Source organism: Panicum virgatum, chromosome 8K (assembly GCF_016808335.1).
Source record: "Panicum virgatum strain AP13 chromosome 8K, P.virgatum_v5, whole genome shotgun sequence".
Lineage (NCBI taxonomy): Eukaryota > Viridiplantae > Streptophyta > Magnoliopsida > Poales > Poaceae > Panicum > Panicum virgatum.
In genome coordinates, this window is record NC_053143.1 from 33,011,841 (window position 1) to 33,037,904 (window position 26,064).

The 26,064-nt window shown below is 44.3% G+C and overlaps 1 protein-coding gene and 1 pseudogene across 1 annotated transcript; one reads left to right on the forward strand and one right to left on the reverse strand.

Annotated features, from left to right (window-relative positions):
* Positions 1-545: 545 nt before the first annotated feature.
* Positions 546-5,482, reverse strand: LOC120645637 (annotated as a pseudogene).
* An 11,831-nt stretch (positions 5,483-17,313) lies between these two features.
* On the forward strand, positions 17,314-17,881 carry LOC120644436. The gene has a single exon (XM_039921063.1). It carries the CDS (start codon positions 17,375-17,377, stop codon positions 17,678-17,680), a length of 306 nt encoding a protein of 101 aa, XP_039776997.1. The 5' UTR covers positions 17,314-17,374; the 3' UTR covers positions 17,681-17,881.
* The last annotated feature ends 8,183 nt before the right edge of the window (positions 17,882-26,064 follow it).

Here is a 26,064-nt window from a genome sequence, read left to right on the forward strand (position 1 = left end):
AAGCTAGGCCTTCAGGAACCTGATTCCTCCCTTCACACTCTTCGTCAGGTCGTACTCCTCTTTCAGTAGCTTGACAAGCTTGGGGATGAGTGTGCCCAGCGCCCCTATGGCAAACTCCGCCATGATTATTGGCGAAGGTTGTGATGATTCTGGAGGAAGAGCTCAGATTGGGTCAAACACTCACGTTGGTGGCTCAGAGTCGGAGAGATCCAACCTCTGGCCGTCGGGATCAGCCATCTGCAGATCACATCTGCAGATGAATGAACCTGGCCGTGGACTATTGAGATGACAGCATTGAGTTGGATTCAGGAGGAAAGGCGGACTGTCGGGGAACCAGACGGTGATGGCGAGCTTTGACGTGGGTGGTGATGAAAAGCGCAGCTCGGTGGAGAGGTGTTGAGAGAGGCGATGGCAGATGTGGTCTGCTCAATAATAGAGCAGTAGAACAGGAAGGGGAAGGATAAATGCGGTATACACCGATCTTCTGGCTCACTCTGACTAAACAAAAACAAATCAAATAAATGTTTCAGGAGGAGATCATCTGGAACAAAGACATCTTCTACCTCCCGCAGGATGATCTGCCACCAGAAAGAATAGGAACCCTTGTGAGAGACCCTGAAAGGAGCTTTGCTGTGGTCGCATTCCAACGGTTTCCAATGAACTCCCAGAAAAATGAACAGCTAGCAGGCGTTAGCTCGAAACATGTGCACTCCCACGAGCGCCACAGAATGCAGTGATCTGGTACTCTAGGGCAGTGCCTGACACCAAGAACAGTGGAGAAGAACCCAAGCAAATCCTTTTCATAGTACTTATCCAAGACTGAGAAATGAGTGCTAAACAGACCGTTCCTGTCATGAAGAGTACAATCTGCAGGGCGCACCCATTGGCCCCTGTTTCCTACATTGGGTATCCATATCCAGGTATCACGTTTATTTCTTGGTTCCCATTTAAAAACTGACAAGTATTTGTATATCCTTGTTATGGTATCCACTCTCGAGAAGTGCTTCAAGTCTTGCGCCAACAGAGAGCATCCATAGCCAACATCAACAACTACTCCAATCAGTCTGAACTCTGTCCTGTACGATAATATCTCGGGGCCATAGAATGCTTCATCGATAAAAGGACCATCTTCTCTGCGGAGATATGAAGACCATGCCGAGTCATACAAGATACATTGATCTGCATACCTATATCCAAGATTTGACTTCATCTGCATCTTTCTAATTTGTGGAGCAAAACTTTGTGGATTGGCACTTCTTTGCATGAATTTTAACAAACATAAAAGAGTTGTGCTCGCTAGTAAAGGCGGGCTTTCAGCAGCGTTCAAAGCTACTACATTCTCTTTGGTGCTCTCACTAGTGTTCCCGGAGTCATTACTGATATGCAGTCCAATACAAGGGCTAACATCATTGGTGTTATTAGGCATCTGAGGTCCTTCCACAGTAGATAGGCATGACAAGACAAAGTCTGCTCCCTGGTTGAAATCTACAGTAGCACCCAAAGCCTTGAGCTCTTTCTTATATTTATATATTTCCTTCCCTGTTCCACTGCTTGAGTCACTGTCATCAATGAATGGTAGGATCGCAACTGCCATTATTGGTCCCCACGAGGAATCAAAGAGCACACATTTGTTTGGAGGCCTGAAACCTTGTGTAGTATGCAGCCACTTCTCTGTTCGCATAAACTTGAGAATATTGGCTGGGAATGTCTTGTTCTCATCACTCAGATCCTGGTAGCAGGAGAGCAGAGCAAGCCTGATTTCCTTTGTAAAGGAAGATGTTGACAAGAGTTGTTTCAGATAATAAATTATGTTATTGCTCGCCTGTTCCAGACTACCAATGACACCAATCTTCATCAGTTCATCCCGATATGTCAGGATTTCATTACCATAGAAAGTCAAATCAATCAGTGGAACAACATCGGCAAATTTAATAAGGCATTTCCACTCGGGTTCTAGCAGAAATGTCTCCCAGGGAGCTCTAAACCCAGCATTAGTCTTCAACCATTGGCGCTTCTTCAGGCCCCTCACCAATTTCTTGCATGAGTCAGCATATCTAATACATTTCAATAATAGAACAGCTGCTCCAGAACTAACTGGACCTGTTGGAAGGTTGATATTATCAACAATGATATGGTAATTTTGTTTGAATGTGACATGAACACCTAGATGCTGAAGCTCTGACTTGCATTCACCGATTTCATGGCCATAGAAGTCGATATCGACAAAAGGTAAACAGCTGATTTCAGACGGTATTGTCCATTCTGAACTGAAAAGAACAGATCCGGCAGGGGATCTATAGCCAGAACAGGTCTTGAGCCAATCCCCTCCTCTAATGGTCTTAATGAGATGATCAGTTGACATGTGTTCCTTCTTAAGGAATCTGATGAAACGGAGCAGTAAGAGCACCATGTCACCTGTCGGAGTGCTTGTTACAATTGACATAAAACGGTTGCCAATGTATGACATTGCTTGAGAAAATTCAAACTTTACACCTAGTGTTCCCAGTACTTCCTTGAAATCAACAATTTGGCCCCTGTAGTACTCTTGATCAATCATTGGCACATCAACAAAGGCAAGTTTTGCCTGAAACAAACAACCCCATTCTGCATTTGGCATGAATGAGTCTGCTGGTGAACGGTAACCAACAGATGTCATGAGCCAATTCCCATGCATGATGCAACTTATGAATTTTATAGGTAACCCTACACCCCTTGACCTTAAATTCTCAATCCACTCCAGAAGGAGAAGTGCATTCTGTGCCATTAAGGAGGAGGACGCAGCAGGAAAACTAGCATCTGGAGGAATCAGAAACGGCATATCAGTGGCTTGTAAATATACCTTGATAAATGATAGAAACTGATCTTCACATATATGCTCCGGCTGATCCCCAGAAGAATCTCCAAAACAGAGGTAATCATCTCCAAGTTCAACATAATTTTGTGGTCTCCATGGATTTTCTCCCAATAATGCAGCCCACTTACTCACTTTTGATGGAACAAGAACTATGCTTCTTGTGACAACAACATGCCCACAATTATTGACTAGGGGTATTAAGTTGCACACATGTTTCACACTCCATTCCGGCATTAACTTCTGTGAATGCAAGTGATAAATAAATCGAGTAAAAGCAAGAACCAAGCTTTTCTCAAGCAAAGCTTTCACAACCATAAGAGCATACTCATGTAGGGTCAGGGTCTTCACTGCTACATACTTCTCAAGCCATTCCATTACAGTTGTTTTCTTACTGAATAGACCCAGTGCTTTCTGAGTAGATAGCGGCATAAATAGTGTTCGAGAGACTGTTGAGAAATAATCATTGTTCCAGTTAATTATCAATGGTGCACATTCCTCATCAGATAGCATGCAAAGCCTCTTATCTGATGTTGTGGCTTCATACACACTCCTATAAGTCTTGACACCACCCCCACCAACACACTTTACAAGTGGTATATGCACCATTTTTGTGCCAACAAACTTATCATTCCAGTTCTGAGCAACAAAAATGAGAAGATCAAAATAAATATCTTCAGGCAGAAGTTTCACAAGATCTGATCCTTGAATGCACCTGCCATTCCATTCAGAATCAACAAAACCAATTCCAAGAAATCCCAACACATCATCATATGCTTCACTGTCAAAGTAGGAGTTCAGAATATTAGTGCCATGGGATGAAATGTTTGGAACATCCACTCCTAACTTCAGTGCTCTGTTTATGATGCTCCAGAATGCAGAGTTTAGCCGGTAAACCTCTGTAGGCTTACCAAATGATTTGACTGAAGAACAGGTCTCGCGTGGGACTATATCCACATCAATCAGCTTCTTTCTTATGGACAATCTGACAGAATCCATCAGCTCTATGGAAGAGTGATTAAGTGGCAAAAACTTGAATACAGGTGGGAGCGCAAATACTGGTGCACTTTCTGTTAATTTCACTAGTGCCAGGAAAGCATTTATAAAAGCTGAAGGTACACTTTCTAGTATTCCTCGGTTCCACCGGCTGTCAAGAAGAATAGACTCTCGGGATGATGACAGCAAAAAGTCAGCCTGGATAATGAAAGGGAAGTTTGTTGCCATTTCAGTTGGCAAGAATGCATAAACACCAGGTGATCCCACCCCCTTGCTCAACCTCTGGCCATGCGGGAATGCTAGCATGATAACCCACTGATCTATCCCTTCTCTCTTCTGCACATAGCATTCTGGTTTCACAGGGAAATGTTGCTTCCAGATGTAGTAGCTTCAATGTTGCTCAACAGTCTTGTCCTCATCAGCTGATAGGTGAAGAGTATATGACTCTGCACCAATATCCGTCCTCGTCAAAGCATCAGCTTCACTTGATATAGAAATTTGACTCAGACTAGTATCGTTCAGATCATCATTAACCTCCCTGACAGAAATTTCCCTAATCTTTGAAAGAAACAATAGTACTTCAGGATGTGTGTTTGATAGCTCCTTCTTCACAACATCTATTTTATCACATTTCAGAGGTAATATAAAAGTTGTGGTTGGAAGATTTTTCAAGCTGCCGTATATTTTGGCAATGTCCGAATTACTTGGATTTTCTTCAACCCACTTGGGAACAATATACCCAATACCACATTCTGTGCACGGATCTTCGCTGAATTTAATTTGATACCCGTTGCTAAATATGTGAGGATTGCGGGATACTAGAAACACACTTTTAAAGCCAATGCCTGCATCACAAATTGTAGAGCCATTCTTAAAACTAACAAAGTAGGTCTTCTAAGTTTCTACAATAGCAATGAGTGACTGAGAAAACAACAAACTGAAAGGTTTAAGTTTAAAAGTTTCTGCCAAAAATAACATATGGATGTACCTTTCTCCCCGATATAACCACTGCTCCGGTTACCCCTTTTTGTAGATTTCCCAATCCTGCAGATGGATTCAATGTTTGCTTGAGTAAAGCCATTCTCATTGTTGAACACCAGGAGGGTGGCAGTAGCTCCACTACAGGTGATGTCTTTGGATGTAATTACAAACTCCAAAGCTGGAGTAGCTCCAGATGGATAATCATTATCTTCAGCATTCTGCACCATTTGTAAAGTTGTTACAATACGATTGAACCATGAATATACTTCAAGTCTCTAGTAATTAAATTATTTCATTGATTATCTAAGGTGTACTTACTTTTTTGTTTTTTTCCCAATTCGCAGTATTAAATTAAAGAAGGGCAAAGACGCCAAGAAACAAGATCTGCTGACCTTCACGAGCTCCATGAGGAAGTGGATGTCCTTGGAGTAGAGCTCCTGGCTGAGGTAGTTCACTGCCTGGTGCATGTCCTCCGCCAGCGGGTTCCGCTCGCCGCGCTCGATGAAGTAGCGCTCGCGCCGGATCCTCTCCACGTGCTCCCGCGGCGATAGCGGCGCCGCCGCCGGCGACGAAGAGGACGACATGACCGCGGCGAACGATCGAAGAATGATGCGCGCTCGATCACTCCTGTTGTTGATGATGAAGGTGGTCGAACTGGTGGCAGTCTGGCAGATGAACACGAAGAAGAGGAAGACGAAGTGGCAGCTGGAGAGAGGAAGCCGCGCGTGCTGGGCGGCGTGCGTGGTTTGGGAAGCGGAGGCGGCGAAGCAGGCGAGTGGGCGAGCAGTTATTGAGCTGCCTTGGAAGGCCAAGAGGCTGCTGCCGCGCACGGCTGCTCCATATATATGTTATTTCGAATTTGCCACCGTGCCGCTGCAAGGTGGGTACCACCTGCCAGCGGCGGAGAGCGGGACCACCTGTCACGCAAGCGTTTGGCGTGCGCGCGGATTCCACAGTGACACTCTGATTCGGCTAGCTGTGGCTGGTAGCTGATGCTGATTTATTGTGAGAGAAAAATACTGCTGACTGGTTGGTAGCTGGTGGTTGGTACTGATTTGGTATGAGAGAATAATACTATTGGCTGATTGCAGCGAATAGAGTGTGAGCGGCAGTTCCAAAAATGTGCGCGTCAATGGCCCTGTTTGGTTCACGCTTTATGCTAGGCACTTTGACCGCTACTAATTAGGACTATTAAATAAAGTCAGTTTGCAAAACCAACTCTAGAAACCATGTGTTAAGAATCCTAAAGAATCTAATGAGGCCTTTGACCGCGTGATCGGGTGCTCTAGCCTAAGAGAGGGAGGGGGTTAATTAGACAACTTGAAACTTTAATCTATGGTTCCAACTAATTTGCACAACAAATTAAACTATTGCATGCTATCTAGATGTGCAACTACGGTTCAACTAGTGTGAAACCCTCGTCCCAAAAGAGTTATGCAACATATAGTCAATCATATCAAGATTCTACTCTATGAAAATAAAGGAGGGATGAGAAAAAATAAAATCTCGACACGAGGATTTATCCCGTGGTTCGATTTGACACTAAGTCGCCCCTACATCCATATTGTTGAAGCACTCAATTAAGAATGTTATTTCTCTGCTACCAAGTCTCGGGACTCTTCTCGACTCACCACCGTGGCTTATCAAGTCACCACGGTCACCTTGATAGCACCTTCCACTAAGGAGCTTCACCACGAAGGATGGGGTCTCCACGTCCCCCGCACAATGGTTGTCAATGCCGCTCCTTACCAAGCCGGAGGGTCGTTGACGTGCCGGTGAGCCACCAATGCACCAAGAGACCGGCGCACCGAGATACACTTGTTGGTTCAGTCTAGAACCACTCACAAGGCAGCAACACCTTGCTCACTCACTCACTTAAGAGTTAACCTACTCTAACACTCTCAAATATGTGCTGAGGATTAAAGATTTGATAACTAAACTCTTGGATGGCTTGGAGTCATTCTTTGCTGTGTATGAGACTTCTAGGAACTCCAGCAATTACAAAATGGCCGGGAGATGCCATATATATAACCCACAAATTTGAAGTAGCCGTTTATAACCTTTGGGAGCATTTCTACGTAAGTATCGGTTTAACCTATGCCTAGTTATTGGTTTAACCGATTGCTAATAGCTTGAACTAGCCGTTGGCCCTTTCTGACAAGTTCTGCAGCTGAAATATTGTACCATCGGTTTATCAGGTGATAGCATCAGTTTAATCAGTACTAAATAAACTTTTTGGAGTAAAAAATATGCACTATGAATAATAGTACGATACATTGCACCAACGCTTTTTCTGTTAACCGGTGCTTATAGGAATTCTCCATATATGGACAACATTCTTTCTCTTCGTATCTCTCTATGTATGTGCTATATATTTTTCTCTCGGGGATGAGAGAGAGAAAAAATGTTGACATTGTCAATTCTTTCTTATAATCATATCGAGGACACATATATTTTCAAACAATTTTATCTATAGCTATAGAATCATATTTTTTAACTTTCAACAATTATTCAATTAAACATTTCACATCTAAATGCATGTATACAAGTAAATCACATCTACTCTACATACTCATTTTATAAAATCTGTGATGATTTTTGACGAAATTTTCGTAACGCTTTCAGATATCGTCACGAATCTACAACTATGGATACAAAGCCCATAACATAGTGACAGTTAATTGATTTCGTCATGAATGAGCCTAAAACCTGTGACATTATAGCAAATCCGTCGCAATTAATAAATTTTGAATTATTGTCATAGCACAATGTGAGAATACAAAAAGAAAAAAGAAAAAAGGTATCACAAGGTGAGAAAACAATCTAGGCGCGCCGTCCGGCCCTGGGAAAAAAAAATCTTGGCTCGCAAAACAATTTGATGGAGCCAACACTCGAACTCCAGACCACAGGCTTAAGTTCAAGCAACACTACCACTGCACCAAATGTATGCATGTGGTAGGGATGCAAGTTACAATTATTTTGTACTTAAATTTTAATAAAAGAAATTAAAAAGGCCCAGAGTTTGGCGAGCAAACTCGAACCTAGACCTCAGGTATGGAGGAAGCTTCCATTACCATTACACTACTAGAGGATTTGCGGTTAAGCATGGTATCAAATTTACTTAAACACTTTAAGTTACTCAAACAAAAGTCTGCGCCAACTGCGATGAAGAACAATACATGTGTGACTCATTTTCTCTTTTTAATTCAGAATTAAAATTTGTAGTTAGTATTTATACCTCATAATAACTCCAAATCCGATGCTTTTTTTTCACTTTTTTCTAAAATCATGATCTTTCATTTAATGCCATTTGTTTTATGTAAATTGCTATTTACTGGATAATTTTTATATGGCTTATTTTTACACCTAAGTAGAGTATGAATTAAAAAATATTTTTTTTATAACAATTGATAATGTAACTTCACATTCTCTAATGTTATGGTAAACCTAAGGTTGTGTCGAAATTTGAAGTTCATACAAGTTCAAAAAAGTTATATGGTACTTAAATCTCAAAGTTTGAGTTGAGTTGTAAGAAACAATATTAGAGATGTAACTATTTGTGAACAATGTGTGGTTCCATTTTAGTGAAATCATTTAAGTTTTTTATGGATAGAATATGGACCAAAAATATATTGTCATGTCAATTTTTATAATTTTTCAACCAGCTTTACATATTATTGCAATTATTGTGTAATAACTTGGAGATAGAAGTTTGAATTGTCCCTAGAAGATAATTAAATTTTTTATCTATCTCCAAGACATGGGCTAGACTTGAACATATGAGACTAAATATAATTTTTCTATAATATTTTGAATTGGTTTAGAGGTACATAGTTCAACTTGGAATTACTTTCGAAAAGCACATAGAAATTCATTTAATTCACAAAATATATCAAATCTATTCAAAAAATCTTGAAACTCCTACTAGTCAACTTAAATATTGTCTATTACATGTAAAAAATAAGTTGGTGTATACAAGATAATTATTTTTATATGTTACTTCACTAAAGTGCAATAAAATTAAAAAAAAAAGAAAATGTTATGCAAACCAGGCCCATTTCAACCCAAATGGCCCAACTGTTTTTAACCATCCATCTCCGATCCAATGGCTCCAATCGCTCTCCCATGATATAAAAGCAGTAGAACCCTAGCCCCTCCTCTCCACGCTCCGATCCCCTCCCTCTAGCCGGCGCTCCCTCCTTGCCGCCCCTCCATCCTCTCGCGATCTCTTCTCTCCGCGCCGCCGTCCGTCGCCACCCTATCTTCCTGTCAGAGGTCCTCCACATCGACGAGCCCCCTAGCGTCGCCATCTCCTCACCTCACCCGCCCTCCTCCTCGCCATCCCAGCCCCGGAGCCCAGCCATGGGGGCCTTGTCAAGTTGCATTACTACAGAGCAAGCTGAGCGTGAAAACCTGTGTGATCTATTGTTGGTGTTGCAGGTCCGGTTGGTGCTCTGGAACATTTGCTACTTTGCTTCTGGAATCAAATTGCTACTTGTATCATGTGCTTTGATTTTTGGTGTTGTAGGTCTTGCTGGTGTATTTTGGGCTGTTGTATCTCTTTTCAATGTAAACATGAGATTATATGACTTATTTTGGGCTGCTAAAATTTGATATGTATTTTGGGTTGTACTGATATTCTGGTGTATGGTATGAGAAATTGGATTAAATTGATGGGCTCAATTTTTTATGGGTCTTTTTTGTGGTCTTTGATTTGATAGTGGTTCAAAAAATGGCCCAACTGACCGGCCCAATTAAAAAATGGGCCTGCTAACCAATGGGCCGTCATCATCATTTATCTACATCACTATTCATGCTGGCTACCACGTGGTAAACATCTGTGACAAATATTTGTGACGTTTAATTTTGTCATGAATGATGGGCTTGGGCTTGGATGCACGAGCCTAAGAGTGTTTTATGACAGTAAAAAAACATCATAAATTGTGCTGATCTGTGACGATTTCGAAGAAAACGTCATTCGATTTAATCTGCGACGCTTAATACATGACGCTGCTCGAAAACGTCACGAACAAAATTTTATGACAAATTTTCAACGATCTATGACGAAATTATTCCGTCACGGAATAAATGGTTTCTTGTAGTGTTCATTCATAATACAAAATAAATACATAGTATAGTATACATCTTTTTCCACATTCAATAATTATTCCTTTGAAATCCACATATGTACATACATACTCTCATTCTAAAATTTAAAAATTTCTACTACTCATTTGAATTTAACATTTCATATTTAGAATCCACATATGGTCATATATACATACATATCTCATTCTAAACAAAAATCTAGTATACTCATTTGTAATATCAACTCACTATGCAAGAAAATCGCATCAACTCTCTATACTCATTTGGACGAACTCATATAAGTAAATCACATCTATAAATGCACATCTTAAGTACCATATTTGAGCTCAAATGGTGTAAAAATCAAGAAAACTATCCCAATCCAAAAACTTCACATTTCTATATCCCCAAACCATAATATGAGCTACAAAATAAATAAAAGATGAGAGGAACAAGCTCCTAACTTTTAGAGCAGTTGGAAGGACCGTGGAATCAAGAGTCTTCACAAAATCATGGAGAAAATGGGCTTGAAATCCCCCACCCGAGCTAAGAACAGCAAGAACAAACGAGCTGAATGGCTCGGGGGAGGGGGGGGGTTGCTGGGGGAGTTTTGTCCATGTTGGAGCCACTAACCATGACCAAAGAGTGACCAAACAAGTGGCCCTCGATATGACAACACGAACGAGTGAAAGAATTGAATCGAAATGCTGAAGTTGGGCGGACAGCAGACTAAATTGAACCTTTTAAGAGTTGAGGGATGAAGTTAACCCTTGGATGAAAGTTTGAGAATACATTTGCCTATTTTGATAGTAATCAAGCATCAACCGTCATGCCATCCGAGTTACATTAAAGCAATTAAATCACTACTAAAAAAAATTAAGAGGCAGGTAAAAGTGTATTTTTAGGGGCGGGTGTGCTACCTACCCCTACTTCTCGCAGCTAAAAATCAGTTTGTAGGAATGGCTAACATGAGCACCCCTATAAATCAATTTCAGGAAAAGGAAGAAATTAGAAAAAGCTTGAAAACAACAAAATAAAAAGCTGAAAATACTCCAGCCAACTGGCAACCACCACAAGCCCCTCTACCACCGAGGTATAATTTTATTGACGAAATATGCACACTTGCGTAAATCGGGGTTTGAACCGCTTACCTCAAGCCTCGCGAGTACTCTACTCTCCACCACATGTACAACATAGTCACTTGTCACTTTGTGAGATATGCTACTCTTTATATTAAGAATGAAATTGATTTGCAGGGGCGGTGACACCGTTACCCAGCCCTATTTTACTATTTTATTCTGAAAATGCATTAAAATATTTAAATATATAACAATAAAAAATGTGAAACTTCTATAGTATAGTTATTGTGAACTATAGATATAGAAAAAATATGCCAAATACATTTTAGTGTATATAAAGGTTAATATTGTGAAAACTTGAAAATATAATTTGAGCTGTATGAGATAGTATATAGTCATAGCCATATGTAGGGCACAACTAGTAAATGATCTTGTGATCCTAAATGGTCTTAAATGAATAATGTATAAACTGTAAAATTTTAGATCTTACCACTACAACTATAAATGGAACTACTCTACATCCGAGGTTGTTTGAAAACAAATTAAAACTTGTAGATTTGAATCTACAAAATTTATAATAATTTTTTAGACTATTAAATTACCTTAAATGAAAAAGTTATCAACTACAAAATTTTGGATCCCGTCAAGCTCTACAATTTTTGTATAAAGTTAGTCTTCATCAGAGATCATATAAAAAGGCAATGAACATTTTTGCATGAGACCATTTATAGGGCCGGGTCATGCCACCACCCACCCCTGAAAATAATTTTTATGGGTGGGTGATGGCGTCATCGGCCCTCAAAAGTCGATTTTTAGGGGCCATTTCCAAGGAAGGGTGACCCTATCACCCACCCTTAGAATTACATTTTCAAGGGCTGCTACAGTAGCTCCATTCTTTTTGAAGGAGCGGGTTCCCTTTTGACCTGTCATTGAAAAAAGGTTTTTCATGAATCTTTTTTAGTAGTGAATGAGGCGTTGAATGTTTGGTGAATGTAGCACTTGCCATGCCAATGTGTAAAGGTACGAGGAAGACAAAGAGGAGTGGCTCATTGCCTAAACCTCAAAGTGAAAAAGAGTCGACCCATCTGTAACGTGGACAATTCTTGATATATGTTTTGACGCCAATTCAGGGCCAACACACAAACACGCTCGGTCACAAAAGTGCGAGGAGGAGCTCGCTGCAGCGTCCCCTGCGCAGGACGGTAAGATCGGTTTTAGGGATCGGTCAGATCGGTTCGCCGGTGAACCAGTGAAGATCCGACAAACGCTTACCCTGGAGGGAACCCTTCAGGGCAAGCACACACAGGATTGTTCTAGGGTCGGCAGGCCACCTAGAACACATTCAAACCTTAGCAAGACGAAGGAAGAACAACAGATAATGGGATTCAAAGAGCAAGGATTTGGAGATAAAAGTAAAGGCAATAAAGTAGTAGATTGGTTTTGTTTTTGATTGCTTGGATGTTCTCAATTAGTTGGGGCCCTTTATATTTATAGAGTGGGGAGGTCTTGCCCTGTAAGAAATCCTATTACAGATCTAAATCTATGAAAATCTCTAATTGCACTCGGACTCTATGTAGACCGGTTTTGGACCAACCGGTCAAACTGGTTAGCCCTTGCTGGATCGGCTATAGGATTCCAGACTGGTCAGACCGCCTGGACACACCGATCAGACCGGTTTGCTTAACCTAATCTGGATTGCTGTCAAATTCAGGTGCCAACATATGCCCCCCTACTTTTTGGTAAGCTTGCACACCAAAAAGTAAGTCTAAGGATGATGATTAATAATACACCGGCCATTTTGTCTAAGGGCAATAAAAATTGATATGAAGCAATGTGCTTTGGCTACCAAATCTTCTTCATAGTTGTTGACTTCATGGCACAACCTCCGCTTGTTGCTCCGTCAATTCTTTCTTATCCATCCGTTGCAGCCTTCTCTTTTGAGTATCAGATAAGCCTGAGGAACACCATCTCGGCTGTAAATACTTTGAATCTTGTTTCAAATTCTTCTCACCCTTCTTGCTGCAATCAAAACTCCTTTTGACCAAATTGTTACTAGCTACAATCAGTCTTTATGAGGTACAACTTGGACATACAGAAGCATATTGAATGTAATATGACTGCATATGCATCCTGCTATAATTCAAAGGCGTATAATAACAAGGATATGGCCAAAACCATAGAGCAATCGGTACATCAAATGAATATGGCACAACAACACAATTACCTTGAGAATCCGATTGCTCTTGACGCCCAAACGATGCCTTTGTATCCTTAGCTTTGTTTGGCCGTCCCTTCTGCTCTTGAGAGTCTCCTTTATTGTCCAAGAGCTCCTTGAAGCTCGACCTTGCCTTGTTCTTGGCCTTGGAGGAACCTCTAGGCTCACTAGACGCATCAGCCAGACTGGTCTGAGTACTGGTCAGATTGGTTGGCGCACCTGTCAGACCGACTTGAGAACCGATCAAACCAGTTGTCTTGTCAATGGTCTTCTTATCCTTGCTTTGCCCCCCGGGCATTCAAGCCTCTGTTGCAGCTCGAGGGGTCTCCTTCTGCAGCATCTTTTTCTCTGGTCTCTCTTCCCTAATGATGACATTTTCCCCTTTTTTGGTTTCAGCTTCTTGGTCGAATTAACACTTTGGGATTATTCAATTCAAGCTGCATTGCAGGAAGAGCCAATCGTCCTTCGTTTATGGCCGATTGAATTTGTCTACGCATAACATTGCAATCATTGATTGCATGTGAGAAAGTATTATGAAGTTTGTAATAAGCTCGCTGCTTTAATTCCTCAAGCGGCGGTATGGTATGCGACATCTTAATGTTTCCATTCTTATACAATTCATCAAATATCCTATCAGACTTGAATACATCAAAAGTAAACTTCTCTTCTTGCTAATTTTTGTGAATCGACTTAAGAGCAGAACAAACAAATGATTTGGCTTGGGATGGCCAAACAAATTCAGCATCATACACTTCTTTAGACTCATCGTCCGAACAATCTGAATTATATTCAAGAGTATGTGTATTACGACGATGATGCCTATGACTTTCTTGAGATTCTTTGCTTTGGCTTTCTGCAACCAAAGCTCTTTTGATACACTTAATTAATAGGAAAAGTTATAAACCTCACATTTTTCTTTAGTGTGAGAGCGCATGCCACTAAAAGCTAAATCTTTTTCAGCAAGATTCACATTAAAGCATCAATTTTTTGTATCTCAAAATCTTCTAATGTAATCATTAACATATTCATCATGCATCTGCTTAACCGATATTAAATGGGACAATAGCTCATAATTTCTAGAAAAGAAATGATCATGAAATTTCTGCTCTAATTTTTCCCATAAGCTAATAGAGTTAGGCCAAAGAACTAAACCATGAAAAAGCCGTTCCAATTAAAGATAAAGAAAATAATTCACTTTCGATTCATTGTAGAAACCACTTCTCTTAGTTGGGCAAGATATTGGCTAATATGCTCAAAAGTACTCTTATTATCTTCTCCATTGAATTTAACAAACTCAGGCAACCTAAAACCAGAAGGGTATTGAACTGAATCAAAAGAACTAGGATACAATTTTTGATAAACTTGAGTTTTGCCTCTAACATCTGCTCCAAGATTTTCTTTAATCAATTTAGCCAAATCATTCTTATATTCAGCAAATACTTCCTCAAAACTATTTGAAGAATTTGGTTGTGCGGATGTAGATGCAGTATGCTGGCTTGGAGTCATATGACTTGGGGGGAACCGGTCTGACCAGTTGGAGGAGTCGGTTCGACTGGTCGTTGCCTGTTTTGCAATCTTTGCACATATCGGTCAAATATCTCATGTGTGATAGGACCGATAGGTGGCATAGCACCTCTGGGAGGTACAGGTGGTGCGTTGTACGCATGAGCGGAATATGAGGGTACAAAATTATTCAATTCATCTGTTCGGTGAAAGTTAGCCAACTAGAGATGCTTGTAATAGGATCAGAATACGTTTGCTCAGCCACCATCGCATTAGTAGGTGTTACCATCTGACTACCAAAAAAAATTCAACGGCATTCCATGCTATGGTTGACTCACAGGTAATTTTGCCAATGGTTGAGAAACAGGAACCTCAGCAGTAATAGCGATAGAAACAGGTGATGTATCATTGGTTATCTCTAGTTGTTTATGGGCTGCTGCCAGCATTTTAGAACTAAGCAGATTAGCCAATTTTACATCCCACTCAGCTAAGAAATTCTTAACTTGATCAAGGGTGACACCAGACGATGATTGACTCATAGTGGGTGTTACCTCAGTGGAGGTAGAAGATAAGTCTATCTCCTTGACCTTGGTGATTTCGCCAAGTCGATCAACCTTAATACATGCAAGCGCCGCCTTCAGATCCTCTTCATTGCGCTTCTTCTTGCGCTCCTCCAGCATCTACCGAATGTCTTCAGGAAGATGCTCAACCTTTGTCGGGATGATATTGTCCTTGTCAACTTCAATAGTAGAGCTCATCTTCTTGTGATAAGTTAGACCGGTTTTTGATAACCAAGATCTTTCTTCTCCAGCAGAGTCGCCAAATTGTGTTGACGCCAATTAAGGGCCAACACACAAACGTGCTCGATGGCGTAGCATGAGGAGGAGCTTGCTGCAGTGCCTCCTACTTAGGGCGGTCAGACACGTCTTAGGGAGCGGTCAGACCTTTTTGCTGGTGAACCAGGAAAGATCCGACGAACGCTCACCCGGGAGGGACCCCTTTAGGGCAAGCGCACGCAGGGTTGTTCTAGGGTTGGCAGGCTACCTAGAACAACTTCAGACATCGTCATGAAAGAAGAACGACAGATAATGAGATTGGAAGAGCTAGGGTTTGGAGACAAAAATAGAGGCAATAAAGTAGTAGATTGATTTTGTTTTGGGCTTTGCTACGATACTCCCAAATGACTGTGAGGCGTCCATTTATGTAGGTCTAGGTGGTGAGAATGAACTATTACCACTTAGGAGGTAATACAATAAGTTTCTTAAGATTACACAGTATAACTAAGATACTCATAACGGACGCACACTCACACCTTATGAATACACGTACGCAAATCCTGCCTCTATGAGCATCTTCGAAGACTGAGCCGGCAAATCCTCGAGATTAACGAAGTCACCACAGGCGCCTCGCTATCGACGGGAACGTCGCTTACTACTGAATGCACAACACCGTTAAATCCCAGAATATTCGGTCCCATAGGGAGTCAAACCCAGGACCTCAGGTGCTACCGAGGCTCTTGTAACCACTAGGCTACAAACCCTTTCGCAGATAATACAATAAGTATTAATTTATATATTTTTAAATTTTAAAAATATGAAAATATCTGCACATGTAACCACCTACATGTACGGATGACTGACGGAATTGGTTAGAATAAGTGCAGTTCTCTATGTGGCCATGCCTTTTTTTTAAGATAACGTGAACGTGACGAGCTGTGAGACAAAAAAAATGTGACACATGACATGGCTGTCTATTTTTTTATAATGTTTACGTGATATGATGTTAGAAGGAAAAAATTATGTTAGTTACAATTTTTTTTTTGCTAATGTGGCATCGGTGAGTTATAACATTTTTTTCCTAATATAACATGGCTGAATTGTAATATTTTTTTCCTAATGTGACATGGGTGAGTTGTAACATTTTTTCCCTAACGTGACATGGGTGAGTTGTAACATTTTTTTTGTAGGGAGGTAACATGGGTGAGTTGTAACGTGACATGATTCAATCAGCCGTAATCCTATTATACATCTAAATCTATGAAAATCTCTAATTGTACAGGGATTCTATGCAGACCAGTTACCCCTTGTTGGATCGGCTAAAGAATTCCAGGCTAGTCAGACCACCTGAACACACCGATCAGATCGGTTTGCTTAACCTGATCCGGATTGGTGCCAAATTCGGGTGCCAACAATATGTTTGGACAATCAGAAAGACATGTAATGGTCACGGATCATCAGAAAAACTGAGTTGTAAATTTGCTAGCAACCATTGCGGTGCCTACCTACCCTCCCTAATGGACTTATGGATTTGCTAACAACCATACATTGGGTATGATGCCTACACTAGACGGCACGGAACTGAGAACTCCGTCGTTAGTTACACAATAGAGCAGGGTACGCTGCACAGCCACAAGCCCACAACCAGATCCACATGGTTCCGGCGGAAAAAAAGTGCTTCTTTAATCATGCAAGAGCAAGAAAGGGCTCGTCGGCAGACACCATCGTCGTCTAGCTTCACGTGTGTGGTTAGGCGCGCCGTTGCTGTCGCACCGCACGCATCAACCACCCGATTGCGCCAATACAAAAACCAGCCTAGCGCTCCCTGCCGCTCTACACAGTCCCGGCAGCACGCACTGCACTGTAGTTGTAGCAACAAAAGAAAATGCCGCGGCGAACTCGAGTGCTGCTCGTTCTCGCCTTCGCTGCCGCGTTGCTGCTTGCCAGCGGCGGCGCCGCTCCAGAGGCCGGAGGACTCTCGGCTGAGGCGATGCCGGCCCTGCGCGCGAGCAGCTTCGTGCTGGAGGGCGAGGAGGAGGTGGCGTACCCGCGGAGGAGGGCGCTGTACAGCGGCGGGTTCATCGACTACGGCGCTCTTACCGCGAGCAAGGCCGCCTGCTATGGCCCGTGCCCCGCCCGCGGGCAGCCCTACAGCAGCGGCTGCCAGGCCATATACCAGTGCCGCGGTTAAGCAGCGCTGCAGTCAGTCGATTTGTACGTTTCTTGCGTATGTTGAGGCGCGGTTATTTGATCTAGGTGTCAGCCTCTTATGTTCCTTTTCCATTTAATATTGTTGTGAAAAGAGTTCACTACTCAGTAAGAACAATTATTCATAGTTTGATTTAGATTAACTTTTTCCATAGCGATTTTAGAGTAACTTGATGATCTGGCACTTTCTCTTCTAATTTTTCTTTATGGGAACAGTGATTCCATTAACTGAGAGACGCGAGGGAAGTTCTCCATGCCCGAGGGCACTCCGTACCAAAGAAGCACGGAGTTAGAAGAGCACTTACAACCACATGCAGCCAGTACATGGGCCATGCTATTACAGACACAAGGACATTACATAACAGAAAAAGATATAAAACTTGACGCAGCTAGCGCCTTGATCTCATGTATGAGCCCTCCACTGGGTGCCAACGAGAAAGTATTGCGCTCAATAGCCAGCCAAAGCATCATGGAATCAGTCTCCACCACAATTCTCGTCATCCCCTTCTCACTTGCCGCTTTCAGAGCAGCTAGACATGCTAGAACTTCAGAGTGGAAGTCATCCATCGAATACAAGATAGCTCCAGCACCGGCGTGAATGACTGCACCAATGGCATCCCTAATCACAAAGCCCCAGCCTCCACAGCTTGTTTCTGCAATATATGAAGCATCGACATTGATTTTCAGGGAATCTCCTGTCGGTTTACACCAACGTTTGGGGGTGCCCGTCTGAACTCGATAGCTTATTTTCAGATATTCGTCAGATTGAGCAGTGATAATGTATGCCAACTCTGAAGCTGTTCTCCTTCCCGAACACGATTTCTTTCCAGCCACCAATGCCATAGCAGTGTGATTACTTTCAGCTGCTCGTGCTCCTCCAGTTCCTATATCAATTTTTTTGAAGGTTCAACGGGGGGATCCCCACCTGGTTCATTCATCATAGTGGCCCCTAACGGCCAGATGCAAAGATTTACAGCATTTTAAGTTTTACAATGCCGAAGAGAAAGCACTGCACCAAAGATCGCTAACGCTGAGGTCCCACTTTGGGAGACGGCAACTCCAGGCTCTAGCCTCTAATTTACAGCTTTGTAGAAATTATGGGAGGGTCATGCTTTCCTACCTGAAGACGATCCCATTGCGACATTTCCAAAGCTGCCAACAGCACAGTAGAACAAAAGTATCAAAGTGAGTCGGCGGCAGGTTTCCCGGCTTCTGAAAGTGATGGAGGTCGCGGACTGCCGTGTCTGGTTCTAACTGCACACCCAGTCTCTGCCAAAACGCAGCCGAGAAGGGGCAGAAGAAGAGGAGGTGCTCTGCTGTCTCTGGCGCTCCATCACATAGTTCACAGGTGGCATCATCCACAATCTTTTTGGTGAGGAGGTTGGACTTGCATTGCAGGGTCCAGTTCCTATATCATGGACATGAATGACTGGACCGTTTCCTGATCGGCCAATCTGCATCTCACATCCTCCAAATTCAGTTCCCTCCAGATATGCTTAACAAATTTGCACTTGCAGAACAAGTGCCCTCCATCCTCGTCCACTCGGATGCACATCACACATTGAGTGTCTAATTCCATTCCCTTCCGTTTCAAATTCTTATGCACAGCCACAGTGTTGTGTCCCAATCTCCACAGAAAATGTTTGATTTTTCCCAGGGCATTTAAGCCTCCACAGCTTTTTCCAGAATGTATCCTCCCTTTTGCTGTTAGCAGCAGTGTAGGGTTGACCTCTTTTGCTCTCACACTGCAACTGATCCCTATGGACCTTGTAAGCTGATATCACTTAGAAAATTCCACGAGGGTCAAAGTGCCCAGCCAACACATCATCCATGTCAGTGTGAACCGGGATGGCTCTAATCACGTCTGCATCTTCTGGCCAAAAGGTCTGGTTCAGCAATTCCTCATCCCACTCTCCCGAAACAGTATCAATTAGCTCTGACACTCGACTTAGTAGGTTGCTACCTCTCGGTGTGATCAGTCTTCCGGTAGTTCCTCGCGGCATCCAGGGATCCTTCCAGATGTTCACCCTATCTCCATTACCAATTCTCCAAATCACCCTTTTCTCCAGGACTTTCACTCCTTGCAATATGCTTCTCCATGTGTAAGACATTGCGCCTGCCCTTTTGGCTTTGAACAGGTCGCCATGGGAGAAATATTTAGCGTGGAGTATATCCTTACACACAGAGAATCAGGATTTTGGACAAGTCTCCATCTCTGTTTTCCCAATATGGCTAGATTGAAAGTGTAAATGTCCCGGAAACCCAGACCTCCTTTGCATTTGGGCATAGTTAGCTTCTCTCAACTAACCCAGTGGATTTTGTTCTCCTCCTGCTGGCTCCACCAGTACTTTCCGATCATCATGCTTATCTGATCACACAGCTCCTTCGTCAGGTCGAAGCATCCCATGGCAAAGGTGGTGATAGCTTGTGCCACGGCCTTTATCTTCTAACTGATCTTGGGTGAAGGGGTCGTTGACCCCTTCAACACTGGGCTTCAATACAAGTCGATGAATTCTAGAATTTTTATTATCACACTAAATTTGTGCCTATGCGTTGCTAAGTGAGGAATGTTGAGTACTCTATCCTGATTGTGATGAGTGAATTGTCAACCGTGCGGTGTGATCGTGAGCTTGGTCTTTGGTTGTAGGTACACGGGCGTCGAGTGTCGACGGAGAGTTGCCGTGGAGGAGCTCAGGCCGGGCGGTAGCTGTGGCGTCCACTCCTGGATCGAGGACACAACCGGCGACGGAAGGCGGGTTTCTTGGTTTGCGCCACAAAACCAAGGAGGCGGACGGCGATTGAAGACGCCAAGTCGTGGACGCACGAGCGTCGGTCTCGGGACTGACGGAGGCGACGGGCGTCGACGGCGTCTAGGGCCTCGCTGCGGGCGAGGAGGTGACGGGAGTCGGGCGGCGTCTAGGGCCGTCAGAAGGCCGAGGCGGGAACAGCGTCTAGGGCCACGGCGTGGAGGCGGGAATCTTCCCGCGCGTGGAGTTTTGGCGGTTTTCTCAAAACCGGCCACCTACCCGGGTTTCGCGGACCCCCCAAAACCGCGAACCGGATCTTCATCGACATGGCGGCATCGCGGAGAAGGCTTCGAGTCGAAGAAAGAAACTCCGCCGTCGGATGAGATCGTGTACATATTTCCGGTTTTGCCCCTACGGGCGTTTTAGTGTCTATTTGAGTTTAGGGGTAGTTTAGTCTTTTGGGTTGAGAGTTGTTGGGGTTAAATACCCCCTCACCCCTCTCCCTCTGCTCTCTCCTTTTTCACCTGGCGCAAGAAACAGCCGCCCCTCTCCTGGAGCCTGGCACCCCTCTCTCCCTCTCTGTTCTTCCTCCCTCTCCTCTCTTAGGGATGGATTTTTGAGTTTTTGTACTGAGATTGATCGGGAAAGGAGGCCCATCCCTCCTTGTGCCCTCCAGGGTTTTGAATTCACTTCGATTTCATTCATCTTGAGCCTCGTTTGTTTGAAATTCGATTTTCCTTTGTCGATTCATGAGCACGAGTTGATGGCGTGGTTCTTGATGATTTCATGACTCTTTGTAGTGATTCAAAACCTTCTAGCCTAGTGCAATACCCTCTGGAATCACGACTCCTCCCGAATCGAAGTTGTTGCGTTCTTGAGAAAACCCCAATCTTGTTCGAAATTCTTCGGTTCCTCCCAAACCATGGAGTGATTCGTCGATTCCTTCCGTGGTCATGTTCACAAGTCCTTTGTGATCGTGCCTACGAATTTTGGTGAGATTTGGACTTGATTTGATCCTTCGATCATCGAGTTTTTGTGCGAGGCGCGGACTGGAAAATCGTTTCTGGGCTCGAACAGAGTTTTTACCTATCACCGGTTAAACCGACGCTTGTGGTCATGTTGCGTCGGTTCAACCGGTGAGAAGGTTTTTCGCTCGTTAGGGTTTTCTGCTCTTCGCATGGTTGCACCGGTGCATTAAGTCCACGTACATCGGATCAACCGGTGATACTTATTTGCTGTGCTGCTTTGAGTGTTTAACCGGCGTATTGGAGTTTCTTAACGTCGGCTCATCCGGTGCTCTGTTGGGTCCTTTTGTTGCCTCTCTGGACAACTGCATCGGCGTTTTAGATTTGATTACGTCGGTTTAACCGGTGCTCAAGAAAATTTATTTTAGTGTTCCTCTGGACAACTGCACCAGTGTTTTGGAGTTGAATTCGTCGGTTCAACCGGTGCTCAGTTGTTCATTTTGAGGTATCTCTGGACAACTGCACCGACGTGTTAAGTCGATTTGGTCGGATCATCTGGTGCAGGATCGTCAGTTGAACCGACGATGTCTAAGACACTGCATCGGATCAACCGGTGCTTGCTTTCTCGTGCTGCCGGCTCTGCTCGTCGGTTGAACCGACGCCATTCAAACTCAAGCGTCGGATCAACCGGTGAGGTATACCGTGCGTTGTTTCATCTACTTCTTCTCGCTGTTTGTGTCCGCGCCACTTCTCGTTTGTCCTAGAATTGTTTTGCGTTAATGTAGCTCCTCTATAGCTACTCTACACTTCACCTAGGACTCAAGGGTTGGGTGTGTTCTTGGGATCTTAAGCCGAGCTTTCAATTGCGATAAATTTCGATCGGCTCCCATTCACCCCCCTCTGGTCGCCTTTTCATTCCCTCAATTGGTATCAGAGCTTGGTTGAGGTTTTTAGTACCTTAACCGGTTCGAAAATTACTTAGCGACTATGGCGAGTCTTGGTAAGAATCCAGTGTTTTCCGGCGAGGACTATGCTTATTGGAAGGTTCACATGCATGCCTTCTTGCAAAGCATGGGAGCCGAGGTCTGGGATATCACCAAGAACCAGGCGTACGAGGTGCTTGCCGTTCGGACCTCTCCTCTTCAGTTGTCCGAGCACGAGGCTAACGCCAAGGCTGTCAATGCCTTGTTCACTGGTGTTTCTCGTGCGGAGTTCTCACGCGTCCAGGGTTTTCAGGAAGCCCACAAAGTTTGGACGTGCCTTGAGAACTACCACGAGGGCACACCTCAGGTCAAGGTCAGACTGTTCGAGACTCACCGGCGTGAATATGAGAATTTCACACAGGGGCCGGTTGAGAGCATTAGAGACATGTTCAGTCGGTTTCAATCGATTGTGAACAGAGTCAATGCAAACAGATCTGCTGATGCCCTTGAGTACACAGAGCATGAGAAGGCCCTCAAGTTGTTCTACACAGTTGACCGCTCTGTGTGGGATCTCAAGGTGAACACGATCATCGAGTCTGCAGGCTATGAGACTCTGACCGTGAATGATCTTTTCAGCAAGCTCAAGGCCATAGAGGTGGATAACCAGACCCGAGCTAAGCTCAATGGTGCCCCACCTTCCAAGAGCATCGCTCTTGTGACTGGCCCAGGTGGATCGAGCTCTAACGCTAACTCTGCTCTTGGCTTTTCTCTTGCCTCTTTGCCTTCTGTTACAGATGAGCAGCTAGAGACGCTGGGCGACGACGACTTGTGCCTCCTCATCAATAAGTTCCAGCGTGTCTACCACAACAGGCAGAGGAAGAAGAACCCCGGGTGCTACCACTGCGGCGATCTGAACCACTTCATCGCCAATTGCCCCAAGAAGTCCGGCGGTGGCCAGAACAACAACTTCGACTACTACCGCCACTGTGACCGCGACGGGGGAGGCTCCAACAAGGAGCGTCGGCGCCACAAGCACCGCAGTCGTGACCGGGGAGGACATTTCGACAAGGAGTCGCTCAAGAAGCGCTTCCAGTACAAGGCCAAGAAGTAGGAGAAGGCTTTCCTGGCGCAGCTCAGCGACCTCGACAAGAGCTCCGACACCGACCACTCTTCTTCACCGACCTCCGATGACGATGACCACCGTCATCATCGGCCTTTGCTTGGCGGCCGGTCGGCGCAAGGGTTTCTGCACCATGGCGGGCAAGGCCAATGGTGCTCGTGCGTCTCCAGGTGGACATGCTACACCGACGCACGTCGACTCTTCTCCTGGATCCGAGAGTGATTCAGAGGTAAACTCCACGATTGACCTGCTTGATACGGAGGTTAGAGAGTTGTATGCCGCTCTAGACAATCAGAAAAGGCTGCTTAAGGAAGCAGCTAGAGAGCGTAGAAAGCTTAGGGCTGAGCTGGCTTGCGCTAGAGAGAAATCTGGTGAGGATGAGTGCGCTGGCTGCATATCTCACATGAATGATCTTGTTGCTCTCCGTGTGAAGCATGATGAGAACGTCGTGAACTTAGATGTTGCTAAGACTTCACTTGCTGACGTATCTCATGAGCTAGCTAAGGCCAAGCATGAACTTGAACTGGCTAAGGATGCTCCCATTGTTAGTGATGTGCTTGAATGCGATGAGTGTCCTGTTTTTAAGTCTGATCTAGCCTCTTTGCAATCTAAGTTTGCCACTGTTGTTTGTGAGCCAGAGGAGCTTAGATCTAGGCCTGTTCTGCTTAGTGCCTGTAAGATTTGTCCCATGCTTAGGTCGGAGCTAGATGAGAAGAACGCCTTGATTAAGTCTTTAGGGAAGACTAAGGTCGGGGAGTCTAGCCCACCTATTGATTGTCATGTTTGCCCTGGTTTGATTTCTGATTTGGATAATCTTGCGGTAGAGAAAGTCAACTTGGAGAATGAGAATACATATCTTAGGGCGATTCTGAGTTGGGTTTCTAGCAGTGAGCCGCAGTTGGGCATGATGATCAAGCAGTTTAAGCGTGGTGATGGTTTGGGGGTCGGTTACACATACACGAAGTCAGACTTTGACAAGCTGTATGGTAAGATCGGCAAGACTGCTGGAGCTCCAAGTGCTCTAAACACTGCTAGCACGAGCACGCAGCCTTCGCTTGTTGACCTCGTGGATGGTGTGCTTAAAGAACCATCGAAAGCACCTCCACAGAAGCAGGTTTGGGTTCCAAAGCCCAATGAGCTGAGGAATCCCCTCGATACGCTCCCTGCTACCACAGCCCAGGTTGCCCAAAAGAAGGGGGCTGCTCCTTCCCGTCCGCAGGCGAGGCCTCCACCTCCCAAGAGAGAGGTGAGGTACCACTGCGAGTACGGTGACAGAGAGGGTCACTTGGAGGAGTTTTGCTTCAGGAGGAAGCGGGCTGTGAGGCGTGAGCAGGAGAGACGCAACCTGGACATGTACTCTGCTCGGGTGCATGGTCCTCCTCGGCGTGATAGTAGGCAAGAAGCTAGGGCGCGCCGTGTAGGTGGAGGACAGGGAGACGGTGGTGGTTGCCGTGCTCCAGCGGGTGGTCGCTTTGCCGGTCGTGCTCCTGGTCGTCCTCAGTACGGCTATGGACCACGGGACCGAGGCTTTGGAGGAGGTTACAATGCACCATGCTTTCCTCGCGGTGGTGGTCATCAGCCTCACGGTAGATAGGATAGGGGATACGCTTTTACTGATTTTGCTAACCCTTCTGTAGAGCAAATGGCTCGACACTGGTTTGCTTCACACTTTGCTAACCTCAGTGTTGAGACATCACTACTGATGTGTAGGTTGGAGGCTTGGAGAACAGGTGCATCATGGACTCCGGTTGTTCGCGCCATAGGACCGGGAATGACAAATGGTTCTCCGGCCTCACCTCAATGCGCCACAAAGAATACATCATATTTGGGGATAATGGTAAGGGCAAGGTACGTGGTGTTGGCGCTGTTAGAGTTTCTAATCGCTTCACCCTGAGAGAGGTTGCTTTGGTCTCGAATCTTGGCTTTAATTTGCTTTCGGTTTCGCAACTTCTTGAGGATGGGTTTGAAGTTCGCTTCAAGGAGGGTTGTTCTCGAGTTTTGGATTCTAGAGGAGACTTGGTTTGCCGGATCGTTCCTCGTGACCGAGTTTTCTTGGTCGATTTCTCTGGAACTCCTTTTGGCCCTTCTCGTTGCTTGTTGGCTGATCCTTCTTCTGATCTGTGGAAGTGGCATAGGAGACTTGGACATTTGAGCTTTGACTTGTTGTCGAGACTTAGCTCACTTGGTCTAATCCGAGGATTGCCCAAATTGAAGCTTGAAAAGGACCTTGTTTGCCACCCGTGTCGCCACGGGAAGATGATTGCTACTTCTCATCCGCCTGTTAATCAGATGATGACCACTCACCCTGGAGAGTTGCTACACATGGACACAGTTGGTCCTTCTAGGGTGATGTCAGTTGGTGGGAAGTGGTACGTTCTTGTGATCGTGGACGACTTTTCTCGCTATTTTTGGGTCTTTTTCATGAGAACCAAGGATGAGGCTTTCGAGTTTGTTCGAGACTTGATCTTGAGGTTGAAAAACGAGCTACCCCAGGCCATGCGGGCAAGTCGTAGTGATAATGGCACAGAATTCAAAAACGCTCGTTTTGACACCTTTTGCAGTGATCAAGGGCTTGAACACCAGTATTCTCCTCCCTACACTCCACAACAGAA

Bases quoted from the DNA above. Each gene is read 5' to 3' on its own strand.
- LOC120644436 (XM_039921063.1), top strand. From the start codon at position 17,375: ATGCCGCGGCGAACTCGAGTGCTGCTCGTTCTCGCCTTCGCTGCCGCG.